The sequence below is a fragment of the Zootermopsis nevadensis genome, unplaced genomic scaffold, assembly GCF_977971745.1.
Source record: "Zootermopsis nevadensis isolate Lab colony 2312 unplaced genomic scaffold, Znev_1.0 Znev_ptg000021l, whole genome shotgun sequence".
Taxonomy (NCBI): Eukaryota; Metazoa; Arthropoda; class Insecta; order Blattodea; family Termopsidae; genus Zootermopsis; species Zootermopsis nevadensis.
In genome coordinates this window covers 13,200,553-13,227,824 of record NW_028259153.1, presented here as the reverse complement: position 1 = coordinate 13,227,824, position 27,272 = coordinate 13,200,553, and the positions used below count along the sequence as shown (strand labels likewise).

General features: G+C 38.5%; 2 protein-coding genes across 5 annotated transcripts in view; one reads left to right on the top strand and one right to left on the bottom strand.

The window, feature by feature from the left end:
- LOC110841433 (uncharacterized) overlaps window positions 1-23,228 on the bottom strand; it is a 120,901-nt gene extending 97,673 nt beyond the window's left edge. The window contains exon 1 of the mRNA XM_087352875.1: window positions 21,636-23,228. The gene's annotated coding sequence lies outside the window, so the exon portion shown is untranslated. The remainder of the gene's footprint in view (window positions 1-21,635) is intronic.
- The window catches only part of LOC110841454 (uncharacterized), a 36,786-nt gene that overhangs the window by 2,059 nt on the left and 7,455 nt on the right, over window positions 1-27,272 (top strand). The window contains exons 1-3 of one of the 4 annotated variants that reach the window (XM_022087044.2): window positions 6,760-6,932; window positions 20,049-20,262; window positions 23,676-23,830. In XM_022087044.2, the coding sequence (XP_021942736.1) occupies window positions 20,166-20,262; window positions 23,676-23,830 (252 nt within the window). In that variant the 5' untranslated portion in view covers window positions 6,760-6,932; window positions 20,049-20,165. Of the gene's footprint in view, window positions 1-6,759; window positions 6,933-9,649; window positions 9,671-12,534; window positions 12,659-20,048; window positions 20,263-23,675; window positions 23,831-27,272 lie in introns of those variants that run through there. The other 3 variants (XM_022087053.2, XM_022087036.2, XM_022087028.2) reach the window with 3 other exon arrangements.

Genomic DNA, 27,272 nt, shown 5'->3' with positions numbered 1-27,272 from the left:
AGTGTGTCCCCAATTTCAGAACTATAACAAACTGTGCCACAGGCGTATAAATACTGGCAACCTCCGATCGACGGAGAGGAGGCCGAGGGTGCATATTATTAAGCTGTGGAGGTGACAACGAATGCGAACACACTCAGAAAACTTGAAGCTGGACGGACGTCGTCCTAACTTTAATTAACAGACATGAAACGATTTATGAAAATGGCTGCAATAAATACATTCAAAACCATTTCCTATAATTTTTCTTAAGCCCCTTTCAAAATGGTTGTCAGTGCTCATTTGTTACCAATTTGTCTTCGTACTAGGCAAATCGCCATTTTGCGGATTATCCTAAAAAATTTCAATGTTTTTTCGATTTCTCCGGACAGTTACTGGGATGGTAGGCTAGAACATCGGACAGACCAAGGTCTCCTCATCTTACATTCCTCTGCGTTTATCATTTATAGTCATTGTCACTTCCAACTTGGCACTACGTAACCTAGACAGTCGATACAGCACTATTAAACTAAGAAAGAAGCAACAAGATGTCCGTAAGCAATCATGTCTGAGTCAGCCACTGTGACGACATAAAACGGCACCTGAAGATAACTGTAAGCGGACCGGGACTGCAACCAGCGTCTTAAGAGACGGAACATTTCGTTCGTATACGCCAACTGACTCCGCGCACCTCGATGGCTACAAACCAGAACTAAAACATTGAAACAATTTGCAAAGTTGTCCTAAGTCCCGATAGTTTACAGTCTCAGCTATCGACATTATTAGGCACCTAACATAGAGGCGGGACTAGTCATGACCTACTGCAATCAGCACTTCAGCTCTTGCCTCGAGAGATGGAAAAACACAGTCGGTCTTAAAACACTACCTGCTAATTATCAGCCTACAGACTATTCTGACAAACGGGAAAAGGGAGGGAGGCACCCGATCCGAATTTCCGCCCACTTTTTAACGATATTCATCAGTCACACAAGGCTAATGTTGCTACAGTATGTGATAATTCTTTCCAGTTTACCGCATTCCACATAAGCCCAGAGATTTAAACTCCAGTTATTTTTATCATATAAATGACTGGAGTTTAAATCTCTGAGCTTATGTGGAATGCGGTGAACTGGAAAGAATTATCAGATACTGTAGCAACATTAGCCTTGTGTGACTGATGAAAATCGTAAAAACACAAAATTATGGGTCTATTATAAGTCTGTTCTTAGTCGTTCGTGGTTATCAGGGCGCTGATCCGCGTGATCACAGACATTGGCCTCTGATATCAATGGCGCATCGATATGTAGTAGTTACGACTTTGGGGCTATGTTCAGCGGTATGCTGCCAGTTTGTTAACAAGGGGCAAGCACGCCACATTTTGAAGCACAGTAATTATTCGTGCACGTGATACACAAGCTATAGCTTCAGTATAGTGTTGCGGGCAACGTGAAGGTGTCCTCCACAATTGGCATTTGGAAGTTGGGACGAGCAGGAAGTATCAATATATGAATGCATCGATGTTTTTATACTATTATGTCGCCTGTATGAATATTTTCTGTGCCGATAACAAACGACTCTGATAATTTGCCTGAAATTATGACGAAGCTCGTGCTAGCACCTCCACGCCCCCCTTCAACACACCCCCTAGTTATACTCCATATTTTTCATAATGTTGACCAGAGATGATTTAACCGGCGAATAGAACGAACATGCCCGTAACATAGTCTTCTGTCCCTCAGACTGAATCAAGGTAGACAACGCGGTACATCGTGCTAAAAAATTAAAAATTCCCTTCGCTTGATGTGGGCCTATGACGGAAGTGGAGAGACTCAACACACACACACACACACACAGTATGTTCATGGATGTTGGAGCCAACTTATTTTTTATTTTGTTCTTTGGAGACCCCACTATGAAAACAGAGGAAGTGGGTAGAGTGGTTGAGACCGCCTATACGTGATGGAATATTACAGAAGTCCGCAACGGGACTTCGCCTAGTACTGGCGGTCAGCAACCTTCATGAACAGGGTAATAAGAACACAGCGTGTCCTTTTCTGGCTCAGCCACACACCGAATACGAACTTTAATCTGTAATTATAAGCACAACACTTCATTTAGACTGACATTCTGGGATAAAATAATGAAATAGAGGCTGCTTATCAGATCGGTGCAGCCGAGTGGTCAGCACGTGTTTAGTATTTGGAAGATCGTGGAATAAATTTCTGACCAGGATACCTGCTATCCTGATTTGTTTGTGAAATAACACGTTAATTTAGGCCACGACTGCTTCCATGCATATACTTTCCAATTAATTATTTGTCATTTTACCTTTCGACTGACAACGACGTTAAATAGACCACATCAGTACCACTTACTAACACATATTTTTCAATTCATTCATAGTCATCCTATCAATCGACATGTGTAGTGGAAAAAAGCGTCGCTTAAGAAAATTCCGCAGAAATTAACTTAAATTAGTCTACATGTGCAGGGAGCCGACTTAAACACTGGACCAGATCTTCAAGTCATGACTGCAGCAAGTATTTAATGTCTGTTTATCACATGGTTTTTCCTAAGAAAACAGTGTCCATTCGAAGATACAATATTATTTACAGAGTATAGAAAGAATATGACCGGAAAATTCTTTGGCACAAGTATAAAGTAAAGTAAACGTAACGGAGGCCGGTAAAGTTTTGTAAAGTTTACAATTTATATTCCTATAGGTGTTTTGTTAGTGGAAACTGCAATGGGCAGAATGGTAGACGGAATTCTGCTTCCAGGTTTCTTCAAAGCAAGTAATGTACGTAGTTTATCAACGTTTTACCACTACAATTGTGCGTTCAAGGGTCTAGAAGTATTAAGTATTACAACTTTTGAAATCACCAGCATTTACACGTGTTTATAATAAGTGAAATTACAAACATTCGTCAACACAATTATCAGTAGTCGACATAGACAATTGTTACTTTACATTATATTACGACCTTGTCGATATAAACTATATGTTTCTTCAAGGTTTATTTACTATGCAAAAGTTCCGAACCGAATGCTAAGTTATGCTAGATTTGTTTCCGTACTAGTGGACGAAATACCGCCGACATAATTTGGGTTAAGTTAATATTAGTTTAGTATCTACGCACTTCGTGGATGAAGTGGACAAACGAAAGTGTAATGTCAGCTTCTGTCTTACCGCCCACACGTTTCACATCCGAAATGATGGATTTCGGTACATTTCATATTGTAGGTCTATCCTAAAAGTCGTTTAGAGAACTTAATATTTGCTCCATATCATTCAATGTAACCCATAATTAATACAGATGAAGCTGTTATCCACGTTTACACTCCAGGCTAGAAGTTAGGGGTTTACATTTGTTTTAGTGAATTTAAAGTTTTACCATGGTTCTTTTAGGAACTGAAACATGTCGTGAAACATGAAAAATGATGGTCTAATGTAAATCGAATATTTCGATAAAGATCATTTAATATTTTAAGTGTTAATTATTGTAATATTTTAATATTTAATAAGAATTTATTGTGATTAGACGGACAAGATTTAATATATACGTATTATATCACAATATGACGCAACTTTACCATCTTAGTAACCACTTGACAAAAAATGTGCTTCAAAATTCCGTAAGACAATTTGTAAATAAAATCGATGTTTATACAAGTGTAGCAGAATGGAAATTTCCCGAAGACGTACATCCTTTCAAAATAAATGGCAACACTCTATCAGCCTGGACGTGTTACCATACAAAACAAAGATTTATTCTTTCAAAAACAACTTTCCATATTAAATAACATCGCCACAACACAAAATTCGTTCTTGATCCAGTCCAATTCAACCCATGTCGTCACTTTCTACTTCAGTAGTAAGACACATTTTCTTCCCCTTGCTGGGAATCGTATGTTTTGTTTGTCGATCCGATGGTTCCGTTCTTCTGACAGTGAGTGACGTACATTCGTGAAACTCGGTGTAAACATCATGGATAGACACATCTTGGCACCATCGAGTCCGTCCTAAAATGCACGCCGTCACTGCGTCAGAATCCGGCTGTATGCACCGCATACTCAATTTTATCACTTGCCGTTAGGGACTTGCGTAACTCTTCCCGACACTTAATTTACCTTCTACTCTGCCTCTATCATAAGTGCTAATGTCCTACATTCCGATGTGCAAAAAGTAAAGTAAGGCTGTCTCACTATACGCCTTGTAGGCGCTTGGGGGGAGAGGAGGTATAGCTCCTACTCATTCTTGACCTCGGCACTAGATGGGGGTGAGTGGTCAGCATCACGCCCCCGGGAAAGGAGCACAGTACCCATTGGATAGGAGGCTGGGTGGACCCCAGAACCGGTCTGGACGCAGAGGACCCACCGTCACTGACTGGTGTTACTTAGAACACGACATCAACTGCAGGTCACAGCAGAAAAACTGTGGATGTAGCTAATTTATTCACAATTGATCCCACAGGGAAATAAATCCGGTTCAGTAACCCCAGCATACACTAAGACTTACATGTTTTATATATATGAAAAAAACTGATTAAAATCGATAAATATTAATTGTTCTCATACCACAATGGTTGTTGTGATATTATCAGTTGTTTCTTTTTACGCATTATTTAAACATGCTATATCAACTGCAAACTTCATACAGCATCGGTTAATAGGTCTAGGGTTAATATGACTAGTCTAAGGAAACGATTTTGGGAGGAAACAGACACCACGAAAAACCTACCAGGACTTCTTTTATGAGCGTGGGCTTCGGATTAGAAAGCTAGCGTTATTTGTTTTTATTTATATTTCTTCATTTATTTTGCTCTGTGTTAATATTGTTTCTATTTTGGGTTTGCCTGTACTTGGCAGTTACATTTAATACTGTACACGTATAAGTTTAGTTAATTTTTTTGTGTACTATTTTTCATTATTATTTCATTATTATTGTATATATTATCAGTGTTTGCCTGTTATTGGCTTCTTGCTGTTGGCAAACACGTAAATAAATTAATTGAATTGAATTCGGTAAAGGACGTGGATACAGGGCTTTGTGCAGTAGCTGGACACAGATTTACGAGTTCCTGCATTTCAGTTATACAGTCAACGGTGTAAGGTGGAAGTACACATTTTCCCCAATCAAGAGCAGGATAATATTAAGACAGATCTAAGGAAAACTGTGAATTTGAACCAATTCAGGATAGTGTCGCTTATAGGTTACGCCTCAACTAGCTGGCTAACAACGCCTTGATTTCTGGTGCTGGCTAACAATGCACTTTATCTAATAGGTTGTGCTGTGTTTCAGTGTATGAAGTATCAATACTTTGTATTTTTCGTGAACGCTCCGCCCCTAATTCTTAGTTTTTGAGATTGCGTGTTCCTCGCCACACAAGTGTTATACAAATTGTACTTTCGAGGAAACTAGCAAACATTTCCGTTATAACCCATGGCAACAGAGAGACGGAATTAGTAAAGCGACTAGGAGTTTGATTCCTAGCAAATACGTTACAAATTTTTTCTTTGCCACAAACCACTCTGTATAGAACATAGGACGCAACCCGCCGGTATGCTGCAGCCACTTTCCATTAGGTGACTGAGCGTAGCCCAAGGACCAGTTCGCAAAAACTGCAGATAAACTAGGGAAATTATGTCAGTTCACTGTGAAAGCTGGTGCGAATTGGCGTTTGATTTCTTTTTTATAAAAAATACATTCTAAGCGTGAAATTCCTGGGACACAGTGGCTGTGTGGTAGAACCAAGATCTACTTTCAGTTACAATCCGACTGGAGAAGTTATAGAACTTTGGTCTAAGAGACACCGCTATATCTGAGGTTGGCTTATAGAAAATGACAATTAAATATCTGACAGTTTTTCTCTTTTGCTTTTATTTTTGAAAAGCCTGTGACAACAAAAATACTGTAAATGTAAATTTACCCCAATGTTTTTAAATAAGCGCTAGGCCATGAAGACGTATAAAGGAATGGAGATATCGATAGATCTACGCCTTCTTAGTTTCGACACTAAATGCAAATACGTCTATACGGAAGAGTCATTCGGAAAAAACAGCGTTACGAAGATGTGTAAGATCCATACTAACAATGTGTAGATATGGACCGACAATGGTCAGATTTTATATGAACTCCTGCGTGCATAACAATGCAAGAAAAAGGATTCGTATTTATAACACTGGCCTGCAACAATATTGGCTGAGTATGCCGTAAGGCTATTTTCTCATTTACTAGAGCAACGCGCTCCTTTCGGAGCGCATTATCTAATCTAATATTTTACTTCTTTACTTCGCTGTTCTTGGTCAGTCAACTTTCTATGTCCATACTTAGCTTTCCTTCTTTTGTTAATATTTTTCCTTCGCTTTTTTTTAATTGTTAGATAGGTCTGATGTTTAAGTTTTTACGTCGCTATTCAACTTCTCTTGTATTCCCACATTCACTGATTACGTCGACCAATTTTGAGTACAATTTATCTATCGTTTATGGGTTACAAGAATCATGATAAAGTGGAAACTACCTCCGGAAGGATGGGAAAATAGAGAAGAATGGAAGAAAATATTAGGCACCGGAAGACCGAAGCAACGGTTAAGAAACGGAAGAAGAAGTATAATTGCCTGAATAAACTGTATTGAAATCCACTCCTTTACCTAAGAAACTAATTGTTATGTAATCTGTTTATTTGGCACTGTTGTGTTTCATTACTGCCGTCAACAAACCGATTTCGTTACTGCGGAAACAGCTGAGCTGTGAATCGCTTGTAGAAGAAGTGCGTCGTAGAGTATACAATAATATTGTGCTGTTAAAAAGGTTTTAGAATATCACAATTACTTATCTTATATAAGAATTATTAAGAAATCCGTGGTACTGCCCTCCACTCTCTCCATTTTAGTTTTGATTAAATTGATCATTGCCGGTGGACATCGTGATCTCTTACAATTGAACAAAGATTGAGGTAAGGGGTTCTTATTTATTATTATCGTTCATAACATTTAATGTTTTCATCTGCATTTGTTAACTCGTGTAAGAAAATTAGGCTTGTCTTCTTTTGACATAAATACGTCTATACGGAAGGGTCATTCGGCAAAAACAGAGTTAGTTACGAAGATGTGTAAGTTAAAGTTAAATAAGCAATCACTTAATCAAACTATTTACTCAATTGTAAAGCATGTATAAAGTGAACATTTAGGATAAAGCTAATATTTTTTTTTTTTGTATTTATTGCCTAAAGATAATTTAAATACAAAGACGTATTTACGTCAGATTCTCCGGAACCGTGGTTCCACTGTCAATTTTTCTATGCTAATTTGTTCAAGGATTTTTCACGTAAAGAATGTGTGAAGGATTTCGCAAGTGCAATTTTTTCGGATTCAAGTTTAGATGAACAAGACTGCAGTGTCATTGGACTTTCTGCAGTGGAAACCTAAACTCCTACAGCCATAGTGTGGTTTTTATTGCTTTATTAAATGAATGTTTCCAGTTTTTTACGTAAATACGTCTATAAGGAAGGGTCATTCGGCGAAAAAGGGGAACGAAAAAGGGAAACGAAAAAGGGGAACAAAAAGTGTAACAATGGTTACCTAGGAAACGTCATGTTTACTCGGCATTGTTGTTACCTAGGAAACGTCAATTGTTTACTCGGCATTGTTGTTACCTATAAAATATTACATTACATTACCTCACCTTACATTACATTACATTACCTTACCTTACATTACTTTACATTACATTCAGCTACCACAGACCCATCTTAAGCGTAACTAATTCAAGTTGATTAAGCAATGTCTTAATCAAACTTATCTCAATTGTAAAGCATGTATAAAGGAAATATTTAGAATAAAGCCAATATATAAACTTCCTTTCCGTATAGACGTATTTACGTCAAATTCTCCGGAACCGTGGTTCCACTGTCAATTTTTATGTATGACTATGAAACCCGATGTCTTACATCGAGGAAAAAGCACAAATTTTAAAATGTCCAAATATGAAAAAGAGGGGGCTCAGGAAAATATTTTGCCTCAAGCGAGGTATAGTAAGAGGTCAATTTGGATATTAGGCAACGAGAAATTTCGTGCTTTGCACAGGTCATGCAAAACATTTAGGGTGGTGAAACCTGGGAGGTTACTATGGGTTGGAAAGGCAGGGACAAAGAAGTAATTTTCTGCACTCTAAATGAGGCGTAGTACCAATCGAAGGAAGAACAACCACGTTGTTATTTACTATTATAACTAAATCAATTTTAACGGTCTTTTTTAAAATGCTAAGTCACTCAGCAAGTCAAACAGTTCCCCGCCTCTTATAAAATTCCGGGTTCAATACTCTGTTCATGTGAATCCACCACACGTCCCTATTCAAGCCAGTTTAATCTACTACACAAAAGTATCTATTTCATATAAATTCCCCCATCCGCACGTTGGCCTCCCAAACGGATTTCTGTTTACCATTGTACACGCCTCTGTTTCGTCATGCATGAAAGTTATGCCTTCGCCACGACAAATCTGAAGATGTGTTTCTCGTTTCATTGCTCTCTCTGGGCACAATAGTTGCGACGACTGCCTCAGTGAATTGTCTTCGAAGTAGACCGCGATATCCCTCGTTCTCTATGACGTGAGATTTGCCAATGAACAAGGTTACACAGTAACCGGTTATGCTGGAATCGCGTCACATTGCTCCAATACGAGTGCAATGGCGTTGAAGTCAATGATCCGTCGGTGGTTGGTAGACTACGTAGCAATCTAAGGCTATAGAAGTGTGTACGTTCAACTCGTTGAAGCCAAAGCTTGTCTAAATAATATATACAAATCCAATTTTTACCGTAATAAAAACACAACAGTTCTCCATTACAAAGCTCCGTCAGTTAATGCTGTTTAGGAAAATAATCGGCGTTTATTCTAGAATCACATGAAAAATGCAGTCATTGAAAATTAACGCTCGCAGTACCAATCAGTTTTAAACGTTCTTCTGTCCCCTGCACTTTTGCTCCCTGAGACCGCGGCACCCCGTGCGCTAGCAACTGGAGGGGCACTCCCCCCCCCCCCCCCCCCCCGGCTTTCAAAATTCATAGCTTTAATCGTTCTGAGCTAGGCCATCTCCAGTTGATGAAGACCACGCAGGAAATCACAACACGTCGGGCTTACCACCCATGAGACTTTACAACCGCGACATTCACCCGCACTACTCACTAGAACCAAGCCCCCAGCGCTTGCTGCTTCAGGTGCTTTGCCCTAAAGACTTCCTTTTCTGTGTGTTAGCCACCAGGCCTGTACAGCCCCGTGCTTCCACCAGCCTGGCTGAAATGTGAACGGAATTCACTGCTGGAGCACAATGTTGCAAGAATGTGAACTGATGGCAATGCTGGATCGCATTTTTGAAACTTCTTCCTCAGATTACATTATCGAAACAGTGACCTTGAATACCACTTTTATTTGATATCACTGTTGCCTTTCAAGTTTTTTTGTCGCCCTGCTGACGTCTTTAGAATTTTAGTGTATTCCAAACAGTACTCATTCCCAATCCTGTTTTCATTTTTTGGCTTGTTTGACAACGCTCCGTCAAGTGCATAGGTTATGGCTCAAATGGCAGTGATCGTGAACTGTTGCCTCTGTGTTTGGCTGGATGGACCGAGGAAAACGTGCGGAAAACTTCTGCCTGTCTTTGACCGAAACTCGAATCCAGAACTTTCTGAACACGAAGGTATAATGCTAGTCACTACACCGAGTCGTTTATTTAGTTGTAAAGCGTCAGGTTTTACAAGTACTAAAGTGGGATTAATGTGAAGAAAATGATTTAAAAAATCCACGATACAAATAAGTATTCAACTGTTAAGTGTTAGTACACACATTCTTGCAGATTCTATGTTTGTAAGGTTATAACAAGATTTTTCCTATGGCTGCTGAGCAGTTACTACTGCATCCTTACTGTATAAATATGTCACTAGCATTCCAGACATAATTAACACTCGGAATACGTAGGAACGAATGACCCTTTGTTATAGCGAGTTCTGGTATTTGCTCCAATCTACTAGGACTTTAAAGTAGACACGATTCATTTAAATTATCAGTAACAGTAGCATATGTTTCTATACGATCGAGCTTTGGGGGTCGAAGAATGTCTTAATCATGTCTTGGGAAACTCCACGATTCTGGAGTTCACTGGTACGGCCACCGAACCATCGGATCAATAGCTAAGGGCATAGTTCTACTCTGTGAATAACAACATCTAGTGCAGTATCATTTGAAATAACTTTTGTGAAACACCTTATTTATTTCTAAATCCAGTTTAAACCATTTGATTAAATTAATTAATTTCCCAGATGCCACTGATGATGACCTCTTGAGGTTGAAACGCGTATGGCAATAGTGTCTTTTTATAGTGTTAATAGTTGTTTGTTTACTTATTTTATATAATAAGCATTTTACTGTTTGTGAGTGTTCGTTGTCAGTGAATGTTCCTTCATATGCCCTCGTGAATAAATTTCGAAGTGGGAGATGGCTTCACTTCTACTTCATCAATCAGCGTAGCAGTAAAATTTAGAACACGGGGACTTAGAAACTTGACATTGTTAACCTTAGGCCTACACAATGACAAATGAACTGTAGAACATGAAACGAAAATATCAAGGTTGATAAGTTACATTTAGCAGAAATAATAAATAAACAGAATACAGCACCAGGAAACCAACGATAAGAAAATGATGGAACAGAGTACAATAAAAGCTAAGGGGTACATAGTTTTTAAATGTGTTCCACCCAATTTTGCCTAGTCTATTGTTCCACATGTTTATTTAGGCCCTATGATTATATACAGTTGTTGGTATGCGTAAGCTTATTTATTTGTAATTTACTGAAAAACGCTGCCAGTAGTTCAGACTATGGTGTCGAATGATGAAGTGATTAATGAATTGGAAGGGATATAGGAAGTAGTGCTGACCTAATTTAAAGTATTATTCCACAATTTTTCTGATGGGACTTAGACAAACCTCGAAAAACCTCAGTCACGATAGCCGGTCCCCGGTCTGAGTTTTGAATCCGAGACGTTCGGTTTGTGGTGTTTGTTAGCCGCGTGAACAATACACGTTAATATGAAACAAACATCAAGACCAATCAGGTATGCAAAATCGTAAGGAAGACACTTGAAAATTATTAATAACTGAACACGGCTTTGATCGACTTAAGAGTAGTCTTCAGGATTTAATAGGTCCACACTATAGAAATTTCTATTTTGTATTGTGTGAACTTCATCTCTTACATTAAAGGAGAGATTTGAAGTTTCCACGGCGGTGAGGAATATGATCTTCTGAACTAAAAGAACGAGACACGTTGGAAGACCTAATCACAGATGCACGAAAAGCCTATTAAAATGGTTGTTAAGGAAAAAGGGTTGTGTGAGTGTGGACGAAATTCGTCTGTCTTAGGCTAGACTATCCTGAACATGGTAATAAAATTCGATAAACTGGAGGAAATTTCTTAACTAGTTTAACAACTATTCTGAACAAGGACTACACTCAATGGAGTTAGCTGAAGAAGTACTACTATGCTGTTTTAATGTAATATACCGCGATGCGCCTGAAGTTATCGGAATAAAACCATGAAAACGTAATTTTCAACAGATATGCTACTTTATGATTAAATCTGTGTACCTTCTACTCAAACAGTCAGACATGTTATCCTTGTGCTAATCAGTTCGGTCAACAGCCTCTCATTACTGTTAGAAGAATGTACGTAGTTATGTACACAGCAGTGTGGAAGGAACTAGATGCCGCTGAAGGCGACAAGGTGATGACATTATCGGGATAACAAAGGTCAATCGAAAATAGAAGGTTGCCTGCCCTGTGTCGGGAAATTACTTTCTCGGGACAGTCGTCACACCGGTTACAAAACAGTGTCCTTCAGTCAGCTGATTTATGTCCTCAATGTCACTTTCGATTAACAACAAAGTGCAAAGTTATGCATTATATAAACAATCCGGCCGCATGCACCATATTCAAAATCTTGCAAGTGAGACGCTGTTTTTCGTGTCTTCTGTCAGTTGATTTGCGTCTTGAATGTCACCGATTAAAGACAGTCTGCAAAAATGCGCCTTGCATGTCTTGTAGACGAAATTCCATATTCACTTCGTTCGTCTTATCACTAGAAAGACAAGGACCGCGAAGGTATATTGCTTTTTAGAAAGAAAACAGCTTGTAGGGGCATCTCTTGCGATTTTCGCTTTTAATTTGCCTCTTCATTTAGCTGCTGTTTGTAGATTCAATCAGCAGTGGTCGTACAACGCACAGCCATCCATTTTATTACTGACAGTGCAAACAACGGCACAGAAACTGCACTGCGCAGAAGTATCCTTTGGACAACCCGAATTCTAAGCAGGACAGCTATTGAGAATGGTACAGGAAAAATACGAAACGCATGTAAATATCACGTGGTTAGAGAAGTCGAAAACAAGGCCAGGTTGGGTTGACCTTGCCCGTCTCGAACTTTTATTTTCACGGCGATGAACCACAACAAGCGCGCGTTAGAAATGTCAAAATAATTGATCGAAGAGCAGTGAGCGATCGAAACACCGCGAGAGGGCGTCCGGCCTTAACGACCGCCGCCAGCAAGTTGTCAGTCAACTTCCAACATTCTTGACTCGGCTGTAGTCGTTTCCCTCCTCTCGTCGGGTCGGACAGGATGATCCGTGCAAGAGGTAAGTTCCGTTTGGATAGCCGCTTATTTAGCAGCACTGCATAAACTGCTAAAATTACACAGCGTTGAATGAGAGATGGTTTGATGATTGAGTCACGGTTAATTTAATGATGCTTTCAATTGTTCAGATTATGTTAAGTCCAATTTTTTAGCGATTAGTGAACAATGAACTGGACATGTGAGGAAGGAATCGGTGTCCCGACCTTATTTATGGAACTGTCCCGACATTTACCTGAAGGATTGTGAAAAGAACAGGTAGAATTCCAGCACTCCGGACTGAGATCTGAACTGGGACTTCTCGAAAACAAAGGAGTTCTAACTACAACTTTCGGTGACATAGTTTGATGATAGCGCGTGGAAGCGGTTGACATATATTAGGGCATGTCCCGCACTTGCCTAGCGATGCTGAGTAAAAATCACGACTTCAGTAAAATAACCCATCCTTAGCAAGATTAAAACCATTTGCCTTCATAATTCGAGGCACAATCACTATCAATGTCTTATCCTGCTCTGTGTAAATAAATTTGTTATTTATTCAGTTATTTAAAAACGCGATATGAATTGATGAGGTTATGTAACATGGAACGTAATGCGATAAGTTGATTATGAACTGGGAACGATGTGTAAGAAATCGGTAGTGGATTACCACCCCGCTTTTTAGTGGAGGGACTAAGTTGCAAAGCGTTGTACACTAACAACCGAACTCATGCGTCTTGAGTATGAAAATCAGGCGTTAATAATAAACTTAAGATTTATGAAGCTCCTAGCTACAAAGTTATCTCCATAATCTTTGTAACTTCCTGTCTCTCGAGTTCAAGAACTGTGACGTATGTACTGATGATTCTTTTTTCATTAAAGAATATTCTATTCGATTTTCAAAGAGTTTTTTATGGAGGGTGGAGACAGGTATGTTAATCTGCTCTGCGTTTTCACACTACTTCGCATGCAGGTCATACTGAACTTTACTAAATTAAACTATGATGGCTCATCGCACAAAAGATTGTGCACGGCATAAATTGTAGATAATATTTAAGATTTCCAGCTTTTGTTTGAAACATTCTCAGTAAACTGAAAATCTAAGTACGAGGAATAAAAATGTAGATTAGGCCCTACACCTGAATGCAGTATAGTATCAGTTGAATAGTTTTGGCAAACAGCATTTTTTTCTATATTCACTCTACGTTGGATATCAGCTATGTCAGCAGTGTATTTGTACCGGTATCCTTGGCAAATAAACATCAAAGGCAATGAATTACGTATGTAAACCAGTAAAGAACAAATTTCATACTTTGGCACGATTACAGCTTTCCACCGCTAAAATTTTAGTCATAATAAGAATTATTTGTACGTTACATTTGTGTTGGATTACCTGGCCCGTTTAAGATGAGATAGCATACTTACGTAATACCTACTATCCGCATCAACTTATATTTCTGACACAAAACTTCTTTTTCTCATCTGTATGTTGCACAACGTCAAATGAAAGCATTGTTATGAATTGGGAAGGAATTTGATCTAACAGCACTTTGCTGATGACACTGAGGAAAATGCCATAATACACCATCAAACAGCATAGCCGGTTTTCGGACCAATATTCGAAGCCAGGAACTTCTGAATATGAATCAGGTGCTAACGTAGGCTACTTTAGAGAATAATTGGCATTGGTGGAGACGTAATAGGATTACATCTCGTCTCACGAACGTTACGTAACAGCCCGTCCGGGGATTCACTGCACAGATGGCGTGGACGCCCGTCTGTATCGGGCCACTAAAAAAGTTACGGTCTTAGATCTGGGCCCGGAGATCTGCAATGCTAACCGAAGTTTTTCGTTATTTTCCTCATTCCCTACAGTCAGTTGTCAGTATAGTACCTTAAAATAGCCAACTATTCTCAACTTATGAGATGACACATCATAAAAATAATTTTCTCGAAAATCGCAAGACTGAAAAATTGTACTGTAATCGCGTTTCGTGGATCTGTGTATTTTGTTAGAAACTTTCTTCAATCCGACAAATATTTATCGAGTTTGGTAAGCGAGTTACGCTAGATAGGCCTGCAGGCATTCATAACAACTGTGCGATATTGCTGTCCGATTTTAAGCAATGAAATGTGTTGCTAAATTTGATGTAAATCCGGTCAACGGTTTTCTAGATGATACGTGCGGACTCATGGACACACAGACATGGTGAAGCAAAGAAGCGTAGCGTAAAAATATAAAGAATTCTCTCACAGATAGAACGTATATTTTCAAATCTTTCTCATGCGATGTACACTTAATGAAAACAGCACTGGAGGCTTCTCGACCAAAAACTTAAATGTAAATGGATATGACACGACCCGAATGAAATCCAAACGATGCTACAGAAAAATTATATTTCATGAAAAACAAGAAACATTATTTATTCTTCCACGTAGTTAAATCTTTCACTTGTTCATTATCTCTGTCAATGACAGAACTCATGACCATGTGTATTCTTGATTAGCTTTGTCAACCACAGCGTTGTAGCTTCAACAAACACACTTGAAATACCAACGAGGGATAATCACAACATTGCTTGCTCCAAACTGGAAAACGTATTTTGCGTTTCATAGTGAATCACAAACATGTCTATGCTGTAATAGCGTTATTCAAACTGTTAATAAGATTACCACATGAAGTGAAGTGGTTTAGGATCGTGTTGAATGCTGAGATTTGGTATTTGCTGCTTTGGACCTTCGAGATCTGACACAATCAATTAGCCCAATTTCGCAGAGTTTGGCTGATTATGATAAACCGACAAATTAAATATTTTGGTAAACGGTTCTGACTCCTACAGTACTCTTTCTTGAAGGAAATTTCTTGAGCGGAGAAGGAGGAATGTCATTCTAAAAGTCAGTTAACCATTGCAACAAAATACACAGATTCATAAGTTTGGAAATTACACGACCCGGTCATACGTCATACGTGACAAAGAAACAGAAGAATCCTGAAAAGAAAACCCAAACAAATTCACAAATGAAAGTATACAAAATTGTGGATCCAAATGAAAAGTAGTGATTACAGGAAATCATGAAGTAAACATTTCTATGGCAGAAATTAAGTTTGAAGATTAAGAGACATTTAACGTGAAACGGAAATTCTGCAAAACGTAAATACGTTAAGTTTAAATAAACATATTCAAGAATATACAGAAAACTGTACTTAATACTTAAATAACAGATGGCTATGAATACGGACGTGAACTTGGTAATGCCGTCCCACTAAAAACAAAAAGTATGAAGAACAAGGAAATGGCATTTTGGTTCCCACAATTGCCTAGAATGACGCAAATTATGTAATTTACTATTAATGACGGGGAATAATTTCCTCTCTGGACATTCAAGGCTGTTCGGAGGCTCAGAAACGCAATACAGACCAAGCTTAAAGGTTACTGATGACACCGCGTAAATCATTGTTAGATTTTATCCATCGTCTAAATATGTTTTTCAAACCATCATAACAATCTGGGCCAAGTTGACCAGGGTGGAGGGGTGGCCAAACAGAAATGAAGCACGTTTTCGTCCCCCCCCCCCCCCCCACCTGTCACCTTATATGAAAGTTGAAGTTCTTTCAAAACGGTTTGAAAACAGTGGGACGATGGATAAAGTCCAACAGAATAATTAAACACTTTTTACTACTGAGTATGTTTCTCAACTGGGGGTCCGTAAGTTGTGCCTGAGGGGTCAGCGTGTTGACTAGATTTACTCGTATTTTTTATGCTGTAAGTTTTAAACTTTTTAATCACATTTTTTGCTCCCACATTGGAATAAACGACATGGCGAAAAACTATACCTCACATCTACGATTTAGGCAGCGTATTCTGTTTAATGAAAATAATGAGATAGTTGGGGAAGAAGGTCCACGGTACTACAAAGATGGAGAAAAACTGGTACAGAGGGCAGAGGTATGAATTAACCATCACACTTAAGTCCATTTACAAATATACTTATGTTCATCACAGTTGGAACATTATTATTATAGAAATAGGGATTCTTTCGTTTTGTGTAATGGCTCAAGGACTATATTGAACATATTATTTTCTCCCTCCAATCTAATACGTCAATTACAACTAGCCTACACTCTGTCCGTTAACTTTATTACAATTTCAGTTATTTCGGACCACTTCGCATTACTCTTATTACTAATATTCAATATTGGCTATAGCATGTCTTCACACACCTTTATTCTTGTCCAGATTCTGGCGTACAAATTATGGTGTACAAAAATGTGTACCCTGTCTATTAGCTACGACTCAATCCAGTTATCTTTTCGGATGTAATACTCTGAGATTTCTTTGTTAAAATAATTCCTGAATATATAAGGTAAGAGCATTTAAAACGCAACGATAAAGTAGATAATTTTTGTTTCCATCACATGAAATTTTTATTTCAGTGTTGTTAAGGTTACGTAGACGCACATGACGTATACTCTAAACAATGTTTGTGTGAGAAATTAAAATAATTACTACAACATTAAAAACAGACTTGCTTTCACAAAGAAAAACATTTATAAACTTCCAGGGAACCTTCTGCGCTTGGATATTGTTCTTTAACCCCTGACGGAAACACTAAGTTCCTTTTTCACGCAATATGTTTGAATTCTGCAACAACAATTTTGACTAATTGTTTTCGTCCTCTAAAGCAAAGCACACCAGAGAAGTTTCTAGCATAAATGAATTACAGTTGTTTTGGTTTGCGGGTTGGAATCCCGATCGGCAATTGAATTGCCTAGTATTTTCCTGTGTCATCGCTTGTAATTCATGCATCTGTGTATTGTGGTGATTGTGATGACATCAACCAGCTGTGCAATAACAGATTTATATTCACTATAAATGGATATTAAGGCCAGTAAGATATGCAAAATGGAAAAGAAATGTGTAGGCCATAAAAATTCTATTTCACTTTTCAACTTTTGCTTTCACACACAAGATGACTCCATGATTTAAGACATTGCATAGCTTCAGTAGTTATAATCTTTCTGCGGGGATGCATGGTTATTATTTCGCATGATATAAAATGATGTAAACATAAAATTATGTGTACCCTAAGAAAGCAGCCGTGCGTATGTAAAGAAATGATCCCAGAATTTTCCTAGGAAGTTGCAGAAACAGGATAAACTCCGTCGTGATAATCAGAGCCTTGGCCTGAACTTGAAGCGGGTATTCCCCAGACAGCGTTTAGGGAACCTGCTTGGTCTGTCTCTCCAAGAATTTCAGCAGAGTTTCGGTTTATCTTTATCAATTAACTTTATTTCTTCTTTCCCTAATGTAATTATACAGTCACATCAAAATCGTTTTGAAACATTCCGTCCAAATAATGGTAAGGCTATGAACAATTCTGCAACAATCTTGTCCTTAGGTTTTCACTGCTGGTGATCGTTATGTCCCACTGATCATGCACTGCCAAAACAACATGTTCACCTTGAACTTGGCAACTGGCAATGTTTGCCGAGACGTTGGATTATTTTAACACATTCGACGCGTAAGCATAAGTTTCATATTATAATTCTATAACAGTAGAGAGTAACAGCGAAAGAAGTGTGACGATGCAGGCACAGAACATGTAGCCAAACTTTGAGACAGAAGCTCACCGCTCGCGAAATCTCGGACCTTTATAACACTGGTCGCGACTTCGAATTCCCTCATGCATGCATACGTATGAAGATGAGTTTTATGAGATCTTACGAGGAGCTGATACAGCAACGGAGTCCTACAGCGGGTATTAATATGGGTGTGAAGAAAAATCTACAATACAGGATACCTAGAATAACTACTGAATTGATGGTCAAGACCTTGTGATGGGCTGGTCCTTATCCAAGAAATCCTTCTTCCTACCGTACTAAGGATTTAAAACTCCTCTACAAGAGAGGAGACCAAGATTCGAATCGAGCTGTAGCTGTAAAAATAAGATATTTATAATCTGTAAGAGCTAGTGTTATGAACCAAACCCACCAGAAGTGTTGGTTGTAGAGATATCCGTTACCGGGGACGATGTCCGTGCAAGACAGAATCTGAGGTTTTCACGTCGTGAAAATTTGGATTGTGAACGCGAGTCATGACGTCATTAGTCTCGTAGATGTACGTAGATGCCGTGTCAGGTGGTTTAATAGAGAAAACACCAACGTTTCGAGAGCCATCTTCATCCTCGTCCTCAAGGTACTGAAGTTATACGACATACCTTACACAGCTGGTAGCCCGAAAATAATTCATTATACTTAGTGGCCGTGAAAGCTTCAGATCATACAAGTCTCGTAGATGGTTACCAATGTTTCGGATAACAATATCACCTCTTAATCTTCGGGGTACGAGACCCATCTTCAGTGTAGAAGATTAGTAACTACCTACCCGGTATAAGTCAATCCACCGGGTATTATTATTTATGTGATGACATCAACATCGCTGGTTTTCCTCGTTGAAAACTGGTACCTTAGGCCACAAAAATATATATTCCATTGGAATTTACAATCAGCGTGTTTTTCCTGTCAGCTTACACAGAATTCAAATAAAAGAAATACTTTACATCACAAGAAAGAAATTGTTAACTGAACAATGGCGGTTCTCAATACAAGACGTTACAGTAGCCACATTCAGTTGTTAGTAAGAATTTTATGCAGTTGCTCCAAAATATATATTAGTAGATTGATCTTCAATCATTGGACGTACAAAGATGGTTGTCTTCTCAAGCTTATTCCAAGCGCTCGACTTACTTATGGCCCTGATAATGGAGGCAGCATGGACCTCTGATACTTTGATAAACTTCTACAAGACTACACTGCACTACAACCCAGAAGACAGCCATATTTGTCCTCAGCGCTGTGAGAACCTCAAACACTAATTGGACACATAAGTGCATTTATTTGCTCAGTTTGTTAAGGGTATGATGTAAACCGAAATGCGAAGTTTCAAACAAAATTTTTCAACTTCACAAATCTGACAACATATAACTATTGTATAATGAAAGCAGATGGCGGTCGCATTTGGAAATCGTCAGTCTAAAGAAACAACACAGACTGTCCCTAGTGTATATTGAACCATATGAATTACAGTTTATATAGGCCACATATGAATAATTTATATTCTACAGATGTCTGAAGTTTCGACAGCTCGCGGACACGATTTCTTTAATTTTACCACGTTTCTTTCTGTAACGAGCATGAAACTGCTATCAAATACCCTACATTGTTCTTTAACGATATATGTCTGCAAATTTTGACAATAAAACTAAGAAGTATCACCAATCGTTGAAATAACTGTCACCTCGTATATATTTGTATCAGGAAATCTAGAAGTCTGTGCTACGATAGACGTCTTACAAAACGTTTCTTAACGCTACATAAACATATCTTTAGACTTAATTATCTGTTTCTTTGACAGGTAAAGTGATGTAACTGGAAAATCTAAGGAAAAGCTGTAAGAAAATGACACCGAGTTATCCCTGGAAATAGACAAACAACTGAATAGCGACAAAGTGAAAAGTGATATCCAATCCACATGATGATCTTCAAACTTTTCTTCTCACGGATCACCAAAGATTTCCGGCAGAAGGAGCTTCTGCCCCTTAAATTACTCTTCTTTGTCCACGCTTCAAGTAAGTAGAAATTATTTAGACTGACTACTGCCATGTGTTTAGGGTGAATGTCAGATGACCCTTGTTGCATTCACTTATCCCAAATAGAGCTCGTAGGACGCTCAATATTCCTCTATCTGAGTGAACATAACATGCATACTTGAAAATTATTATTATAGATTCCCCATATGAAAGCTAAGATTAGCTTCAGTAAAGATAAATTAAATCGGCAGTGGCTTTTTTTTAAAATAAAATTTCACTGTATCGCTGACAAATTGAAATATGCCTGAAACATTCGAATTGTGTTTCCCCCAAACGCAGCTGAACCGCCAAATGTACCAGCTCACCTGTGGTGTTCTTGCCCCTAAATTTGAATAATTATATGAAAATCTGAAGGTGAGAGTTCAATGAAGCCGAATGTCGGAATCGATGAAAACTGACATCCGTGGCCTCCTGCAGAATGCCAAATTAATTTCAAAATCAAACACTTCTTCCAAAAAAGACAGGTTTTGTTGCCATCAATCGGAAAGTTACAATTGGAATGCAAACGTAGTTATTAAAATGTTTATTTTTGCATGGCTTTGGGTCTCCTCGCCCGTGAAACAATATACGTTTAGAATATGGAGGCAAATTAGAGCTGTGAAAACAATATAAAAGATTTTCCTTGTACTGTACATGGGGTCAAATTCAGCCCTAGTTAAAAAGTACCTACGTTTCATAATCACTTAATTAATATTATAAAACTCATCGCTCAGGCACATCGTTTGATACGTTAAACTGTTTTCTAGCCGTATTACAATATGTGTCGATCTTCTACCACTCCGAAGTGTAGTCCATCGAAAAAATGATTATCAAAAGTCGTTCTACGCACTAGGTACCACCCCTGAGAGATAAATCTCGTAAATATTTTGTAACGTTACACAAATGTATCACGAATTATAAGCGACATATTTAATATTAATATCCTAAATACACTATTTTGTTCTGTATAAAAGTGAACAAGTCAAGTCAAAGAAGTAATCTTAACAGTTCATTTTACGTGATTCGTGACATTTTGAAGCTTTGGAAGAAATATTTAATTTTTCGTTCCATCATTTATTTGTCGTGTCTACTAAACCTGCCAAATTATACATTCTTTGGTATAAAAGAGACATGCACAAACTCTGGGAGATTAAATTTCCTATATGAACGTCCATTTTTCTATCTGAAGCCTGGCTAACAATTTACGCGAAACCAGGGCTAACTTAAAATAAGACATTTCACAGTTTTCATCTTGAATTATATTATGGGACACCTGGGAACTCTAATGTGGAGGGCTGAAATGGCAAATTTAAATTACAAAACACAAAAATAATAACAACAACAATAAGTTGGCGCTGTTCAGTTTCACTTACAGTTTCCCGGATTCCAAGTTCTGCCTCGGATGGATGCTGTTGTGTCCACTGTAGTCACTTCACTTCACACACATTAATAATCACAATGATCGTATATTTAAATGCGTCGTTAGACATAGTTCAAAAATGTCCGGCTGCAGAACAGTATCACAAATGTATTTAAATACAAATACTGCAGCAAAATTAAAGTCTCCACACCACAACGAAATTATCATTACTTTGAAAACTCTTAAAAATGTCCACAGAAGTTAATTTCATCTGCAGAACCCTATTACTCACGCTAGTAAACCCCATTACACATAATTTTGGTTCAGAACAACGCGATAATTAAGCCTCATAAAATGTGAAGCGCCATTTGGAATCTGCCTGCCTTCCTACCTGCCTCGAAATGTCACTGTTCATTTGGTAATTCCAAGTGCCAAGTTAAAAGTTACAGGTTGAAGTGGGTCTACTACAAAACGATAGTTCCGGCGAATTGAAACAAGCATAATACGTTTGTCCAAGATGCCACTGTGAACTGTATAGCAATGCTTCATACACCTCTGCATTCCTGGTGTTCTTACCGCGCCATTATCACCCACAATTATTTTGGCCTACAATTCTTCACGAAACATGTCAATTACATTTAATTATACTGGTTACAAGTAATCACTATTACTACAGAGAACTTATCAGACTGCAAATGAAACTTACAATGATAGATTAACGAATCACATTACAAACACAAGAACAGAAAACTGAAGACAGCCAGAGGGTTAGACGGCCCCAGACTAAACTTGAGGGAAGTGACGTAAGCAGATAGAGTCGATCCATGGAGTCAAATTGAAATCGAGTGCATCATACGATAGGGCAAAAGCGAATAAAGATTACCGGTGGCCTAGGATACTCAACGGTCGTGGTGGGGTGGTTGGGGGGTGAGTAGAAGGTGAACTGTTGTCCTTGCGCCCCACTCCCCAGACGGACTCTGCCGAGTCTGGGTACAGTTGTATGCATTTTCACCGACAAGCTTGTTTAGCGACTACGCTACTTTATGCTTCCAGTTGGTATTATCTGTGTTTGCAACTGTAGTCATTAGAGGCACATACAGAGTGCCCCGTGACGTATTCTTGACATTACACTAAATTCTCACAAAATTGTACTCTCTATCAGATTTTATAATGTAATACAATTTGGAATCTACATTTGCCACAGCTTTTAGCCAGATGATATTCACAATCTTTGAAATAAAACAAATCTGGAAAACATTGTCCCTTGAAATCAGTCTTTCCGACAACTTAAGACGTCAAAATATGAAGAAGGCTTGCTTATATCAGGTTTTACTCAAAGTCCTTCGGCTTTCCTACTAAACATCATTCCATAATTGCTCCATATTCGCTCCCATGAAGAGTGCAATAGCCCTCACAAGTCAGGGCATTAATCTGTTCCTCTTAGGGGCTTTATCTCTGACCTGGCACTTGTCTGGTTTCGGACAAAACGTAGTTTTATACAGAATGTTCAATTAAAACGAAACCCTAACTGCCAAACATGAACACCTTGACTTACAACACGACGAAAAATACGGCAATATTGAACTCTTGCAGGTGATGCACTGCTTGAAATCGGCACTACCGTAATTTCAGCTGCTTTGTGGCTCGATAAGCACCTGTCACAAACACTTCATGTGTCCCAAAATTCTGTTATCAGTCCGTGTATTGTCTTATGAATTGCTAAATGCTTCACAAACAGCAGCAAACGATCTCGATGCAGAGTAAAGTTTGAGGATGAAAACACGTTCTTCTTTTGAGTAAACCATATATTTGCATTTTCACAGATTTTGTGCAACTCTGTTGAGCAGCGGTCCAGCAATAGAAATTACTTTGACTCGAGTATCACGAAGGAAGTTCGGATAATCTATTACGCTTGAGTACACTTGTCTCTGATTTAATTATTGTGCTGTACTAAGTGATTCTTGTTTTGAATGGTATATCCTTTATTTTATACCAACCTTGGAGACCAGTTGCTTGAACAGACCCACAATGACGGACTATGTTCATGTTGCAGCTCTGTTCGTGCTGTACCCGTACTTGACAATCCACATGAGAGAACTGGGAATCAATGTGGAGGAAACAGCCATAATGTCGGCCGTGACACCCGTCGTGGCCATCGTGATGCCGCCTGTAGCTGGTATGGTGGCAGACCGAATAGGGAACTTCAGGGTGAGACTTGGTGTTGCCACATCCTAAAAAATGATTTAAAAACAATGAGACAAAACAGAACGAATGAAGATAACTCTTCTGCGCCGTGCAGTCGTAAAAGTTTACCGAGATTCAGGGGTGTTCGCTCTCTCCATATCCAGGGCGATAAGCACTTCTGAAACGTCAGTAAACTCTAACCAGACTACACGGCATATCTTCATACACGCCGTCATAAGAACTTCAAACGTCACAATACACAACAATTTTATTTTCTGACCCTTATTATTTCTTGGGCCAACTATGTTACCTAGGAGAGTTTTCTGACTAAATCTTAGTTCTTTACAACACAGTTCACAGCAGCATCGAGTATGATAAGGAGGTAAGTAGATAGAATGAAATGGCCACAGTCTATTTTAAGGTTATATTCGCCGGAGAAGACTAATGCCTGAGTTTCTTCAGCTACAATTTATAAACCGAATACATCACACAGCGTCAAACAAACAAAAAATATAAACGGTGACTCGATAATAACAAGTCGTGGCCTAATTGAGGCGACATTAATGAATTCGCCGAAAGGATAAATAAAACAATGAAACATCCCAGTGACAATAACCAGATTTCGAGTCAAGAACTGAACCCAGGACTAAGAAGAAGTGATAATCGCTAGACAGTGACAGAGGAAATTAGTGAAAAGAACTCAAGAGAAGGAATAGCAGGACCTGCGAAATGAACTTAAAATAAAACGCTGTTGTCGAATGGGAAAAACCAAGCTCTTATATTTACGCAGACGTAAGCAAACACATATTTGAGACATTTGAAAGGTGAGTTTGTAAATAACTACGTAAGAATTCTTCATTCAGTCGAGACTAAAGGTTATATCTCTGGCTCGTGAATTGAATAAACACGGACTTGAAATATTTTAACACAGTAGCTATCATGAAGATGGCATTAGTGTCGTTCCCAGCTAGTACGTTTTTACGGCCGCTATGATGGTAGCATTGGGGACAGGAAATAGAAAGCACGAAGGCCAATTAGACATTACTGGCATTAAATTCATACCAAGTATAATGGCAATCTGTCTGTTGGTTCAAACGTTATTAGGCAACTCGAACACGGACATGATGATACCACAAGAATCTCTCTCATAAAAAAGGAAGAAAAGAAGTGCGTTAAAAGTTTGTAGACGAAATAAAAAATGTAAAATATGCAATGTTTATTATAAGCATTTTCCAAGGCCTCAGCTCAGTGCATATTGTCGGACTGTAAGGCTGTGAGCAGCGCAATTTTTCTGCACGATTATACGACCTCAAATTGTGCACATCCTTGACCAATTTCTCCCGAGGTCAATCAGTTAGAAGGTGTCAGCATTAAATTGTAATTTGTCTGCAAAAAATCACCAACACAGCCAGTGCTTCAAAAAATGCTCATCAAAATGTGGCAATTAAACAATGCTTGAGGTTATTATTATTATTTATTCTCTTATCACAGATTTCTCTTTTCCTGATATTTTTCCTCTTGAATCAATGGTGAACCGCACCATTCAGACTTATTATTTGAGCTATTATAGGTCTTTGCTAGCTCAGCGACTCTCAGCTTCTCAAAAAATGACTATTGAATGGAGTTTTGTCATTGAAGCTCAGATACGGTACTGTCTGCGGGCTGGAAGCCAATAATTAGATTCCCGATAACAGCGCGAAAGTCTCTTTTCACCGCCACATCCAGACAGGCTCTGACGACCTCCTACCCAACGAGTACTGATAATAATAGCGGCCGGAGCATGAAGCTGACCACTCATATCTAGTGCCGTGGATAGAACGAATGTAGCTTCACCTCTACGTCACTATACGCCTATCCGAGGATTCGGACGTCTGTCGGTGGGAAACCAGGGCAACGATTAATAAGTGAAATTTCTTTTGTTCTTCACTGATGTTTTTATCCCCGGCTGCACACGTCCATTATGGGAAGTAACTGAAGTTACTGCTGTATTACAGGCTGATAATCGCACAGGGGAGAACGTGGTCGTCATACAAACGTCCCCAAGGTGGGGCGTCACATTCACATGACCTAGTTAAACACTTCTGGTTGCATAGGGCTACTTGCACAGGTATATGTCACCGATGCCACAAAGTACATTTGCTGAATATGGCTAGCTGAGAGACAAATCAAAATAACGATATTCTGTGAGCTCTTCCTTCAGTCCTTAAAATGGAGAATGGAGACTGTAGGTTTAACCAAAACGTCGGCATTTACTTAACGAGTCTACGTTGTCACAAACAAGAAGGACATCATCATAGTCATTGTCAGTGCCGTAAAAATCCCAAATCTCAAATCAAAACAATTTATTTTTCCTACTCACATCAAAACTACTCTTGGGATATCACTGCGATAGAGGCTCGTTGTTATCTATGATGCTGATGGCCATGATTCTCCCATTTGGACAGATAATGTCTCACAAAAAATTGCGTCCTCCGAATAACAATAAAATTCCATTCTATGGCAACAAAAGTCTGGCGGATACTGATCTACCCACGCCATGGGCGGAGGCAGGGCACATTATATAACTGATTTCCAGGAAGAAACGTCAGGTGAGGGCATAAGAGACGAGTTGAACGGATGCAGTTTTAAATTTTCTTTGCTGCTTTGCATATTTCATTGGACACGTTCTTTACAAAAAAAATGTATAAAATGGAGAAAATATCAGTATCGCGTCCGTCGTACTTAACGGATTTCAATGAAATTTAATATCGAGCGAATTAGAGTAAACGTTGTCGGGCTAATGTATTTTTAATGTATATTTCTACAATATGATTCTTGCTGTTCGCCTATCGTGTATGAAACTCAAATCAAACTTCGACTTCCTTAAAAGTTGCTCAATGTAACAAAAATTTGTGCATGTCAATAAAAATTAATCTAGTTTAATTTAAACTTCTGTTAAACATTCAAGGAAATTGCTTAACGAAATAAAAGGGAATATTATTTTGATTTTAGGGCGAACAGTTTTGCAGATATAAATTTGTAATACCAAACTCTAACGGAATGAACTAAGGCAGCCATTTATGTATTTCTGTTGCCGAATAAAATTCACTTTTTACATAATGGACGCAGAATAATGCGGTAAGACATGACAAGCACGTTACTGGTTGAAAAATAATAACTGGTTTGACAATTTAAGGAAATACTCATTCAATAATTTGATTTTGCTTTTTATTAGTGGCGATAGGGTACAGAAATAAAGACAAACAACGTTTGTCCTATTTCAGATCAATCACTGAGATCACGAAATTCACTATAGTTCTCTCTTTTAAGCTTCGTGCCAGCAATTAATAGTAGTCAACGCCAATAAGGACTGAATAATAGCAATACATGTATTTATAGAAATATGTATTCCAATGTGTACACCACTCTTTTTTGTCAAAAGCACACATTACCGAGTTACGTTACGGCTGACTACAAAGTTAAACAA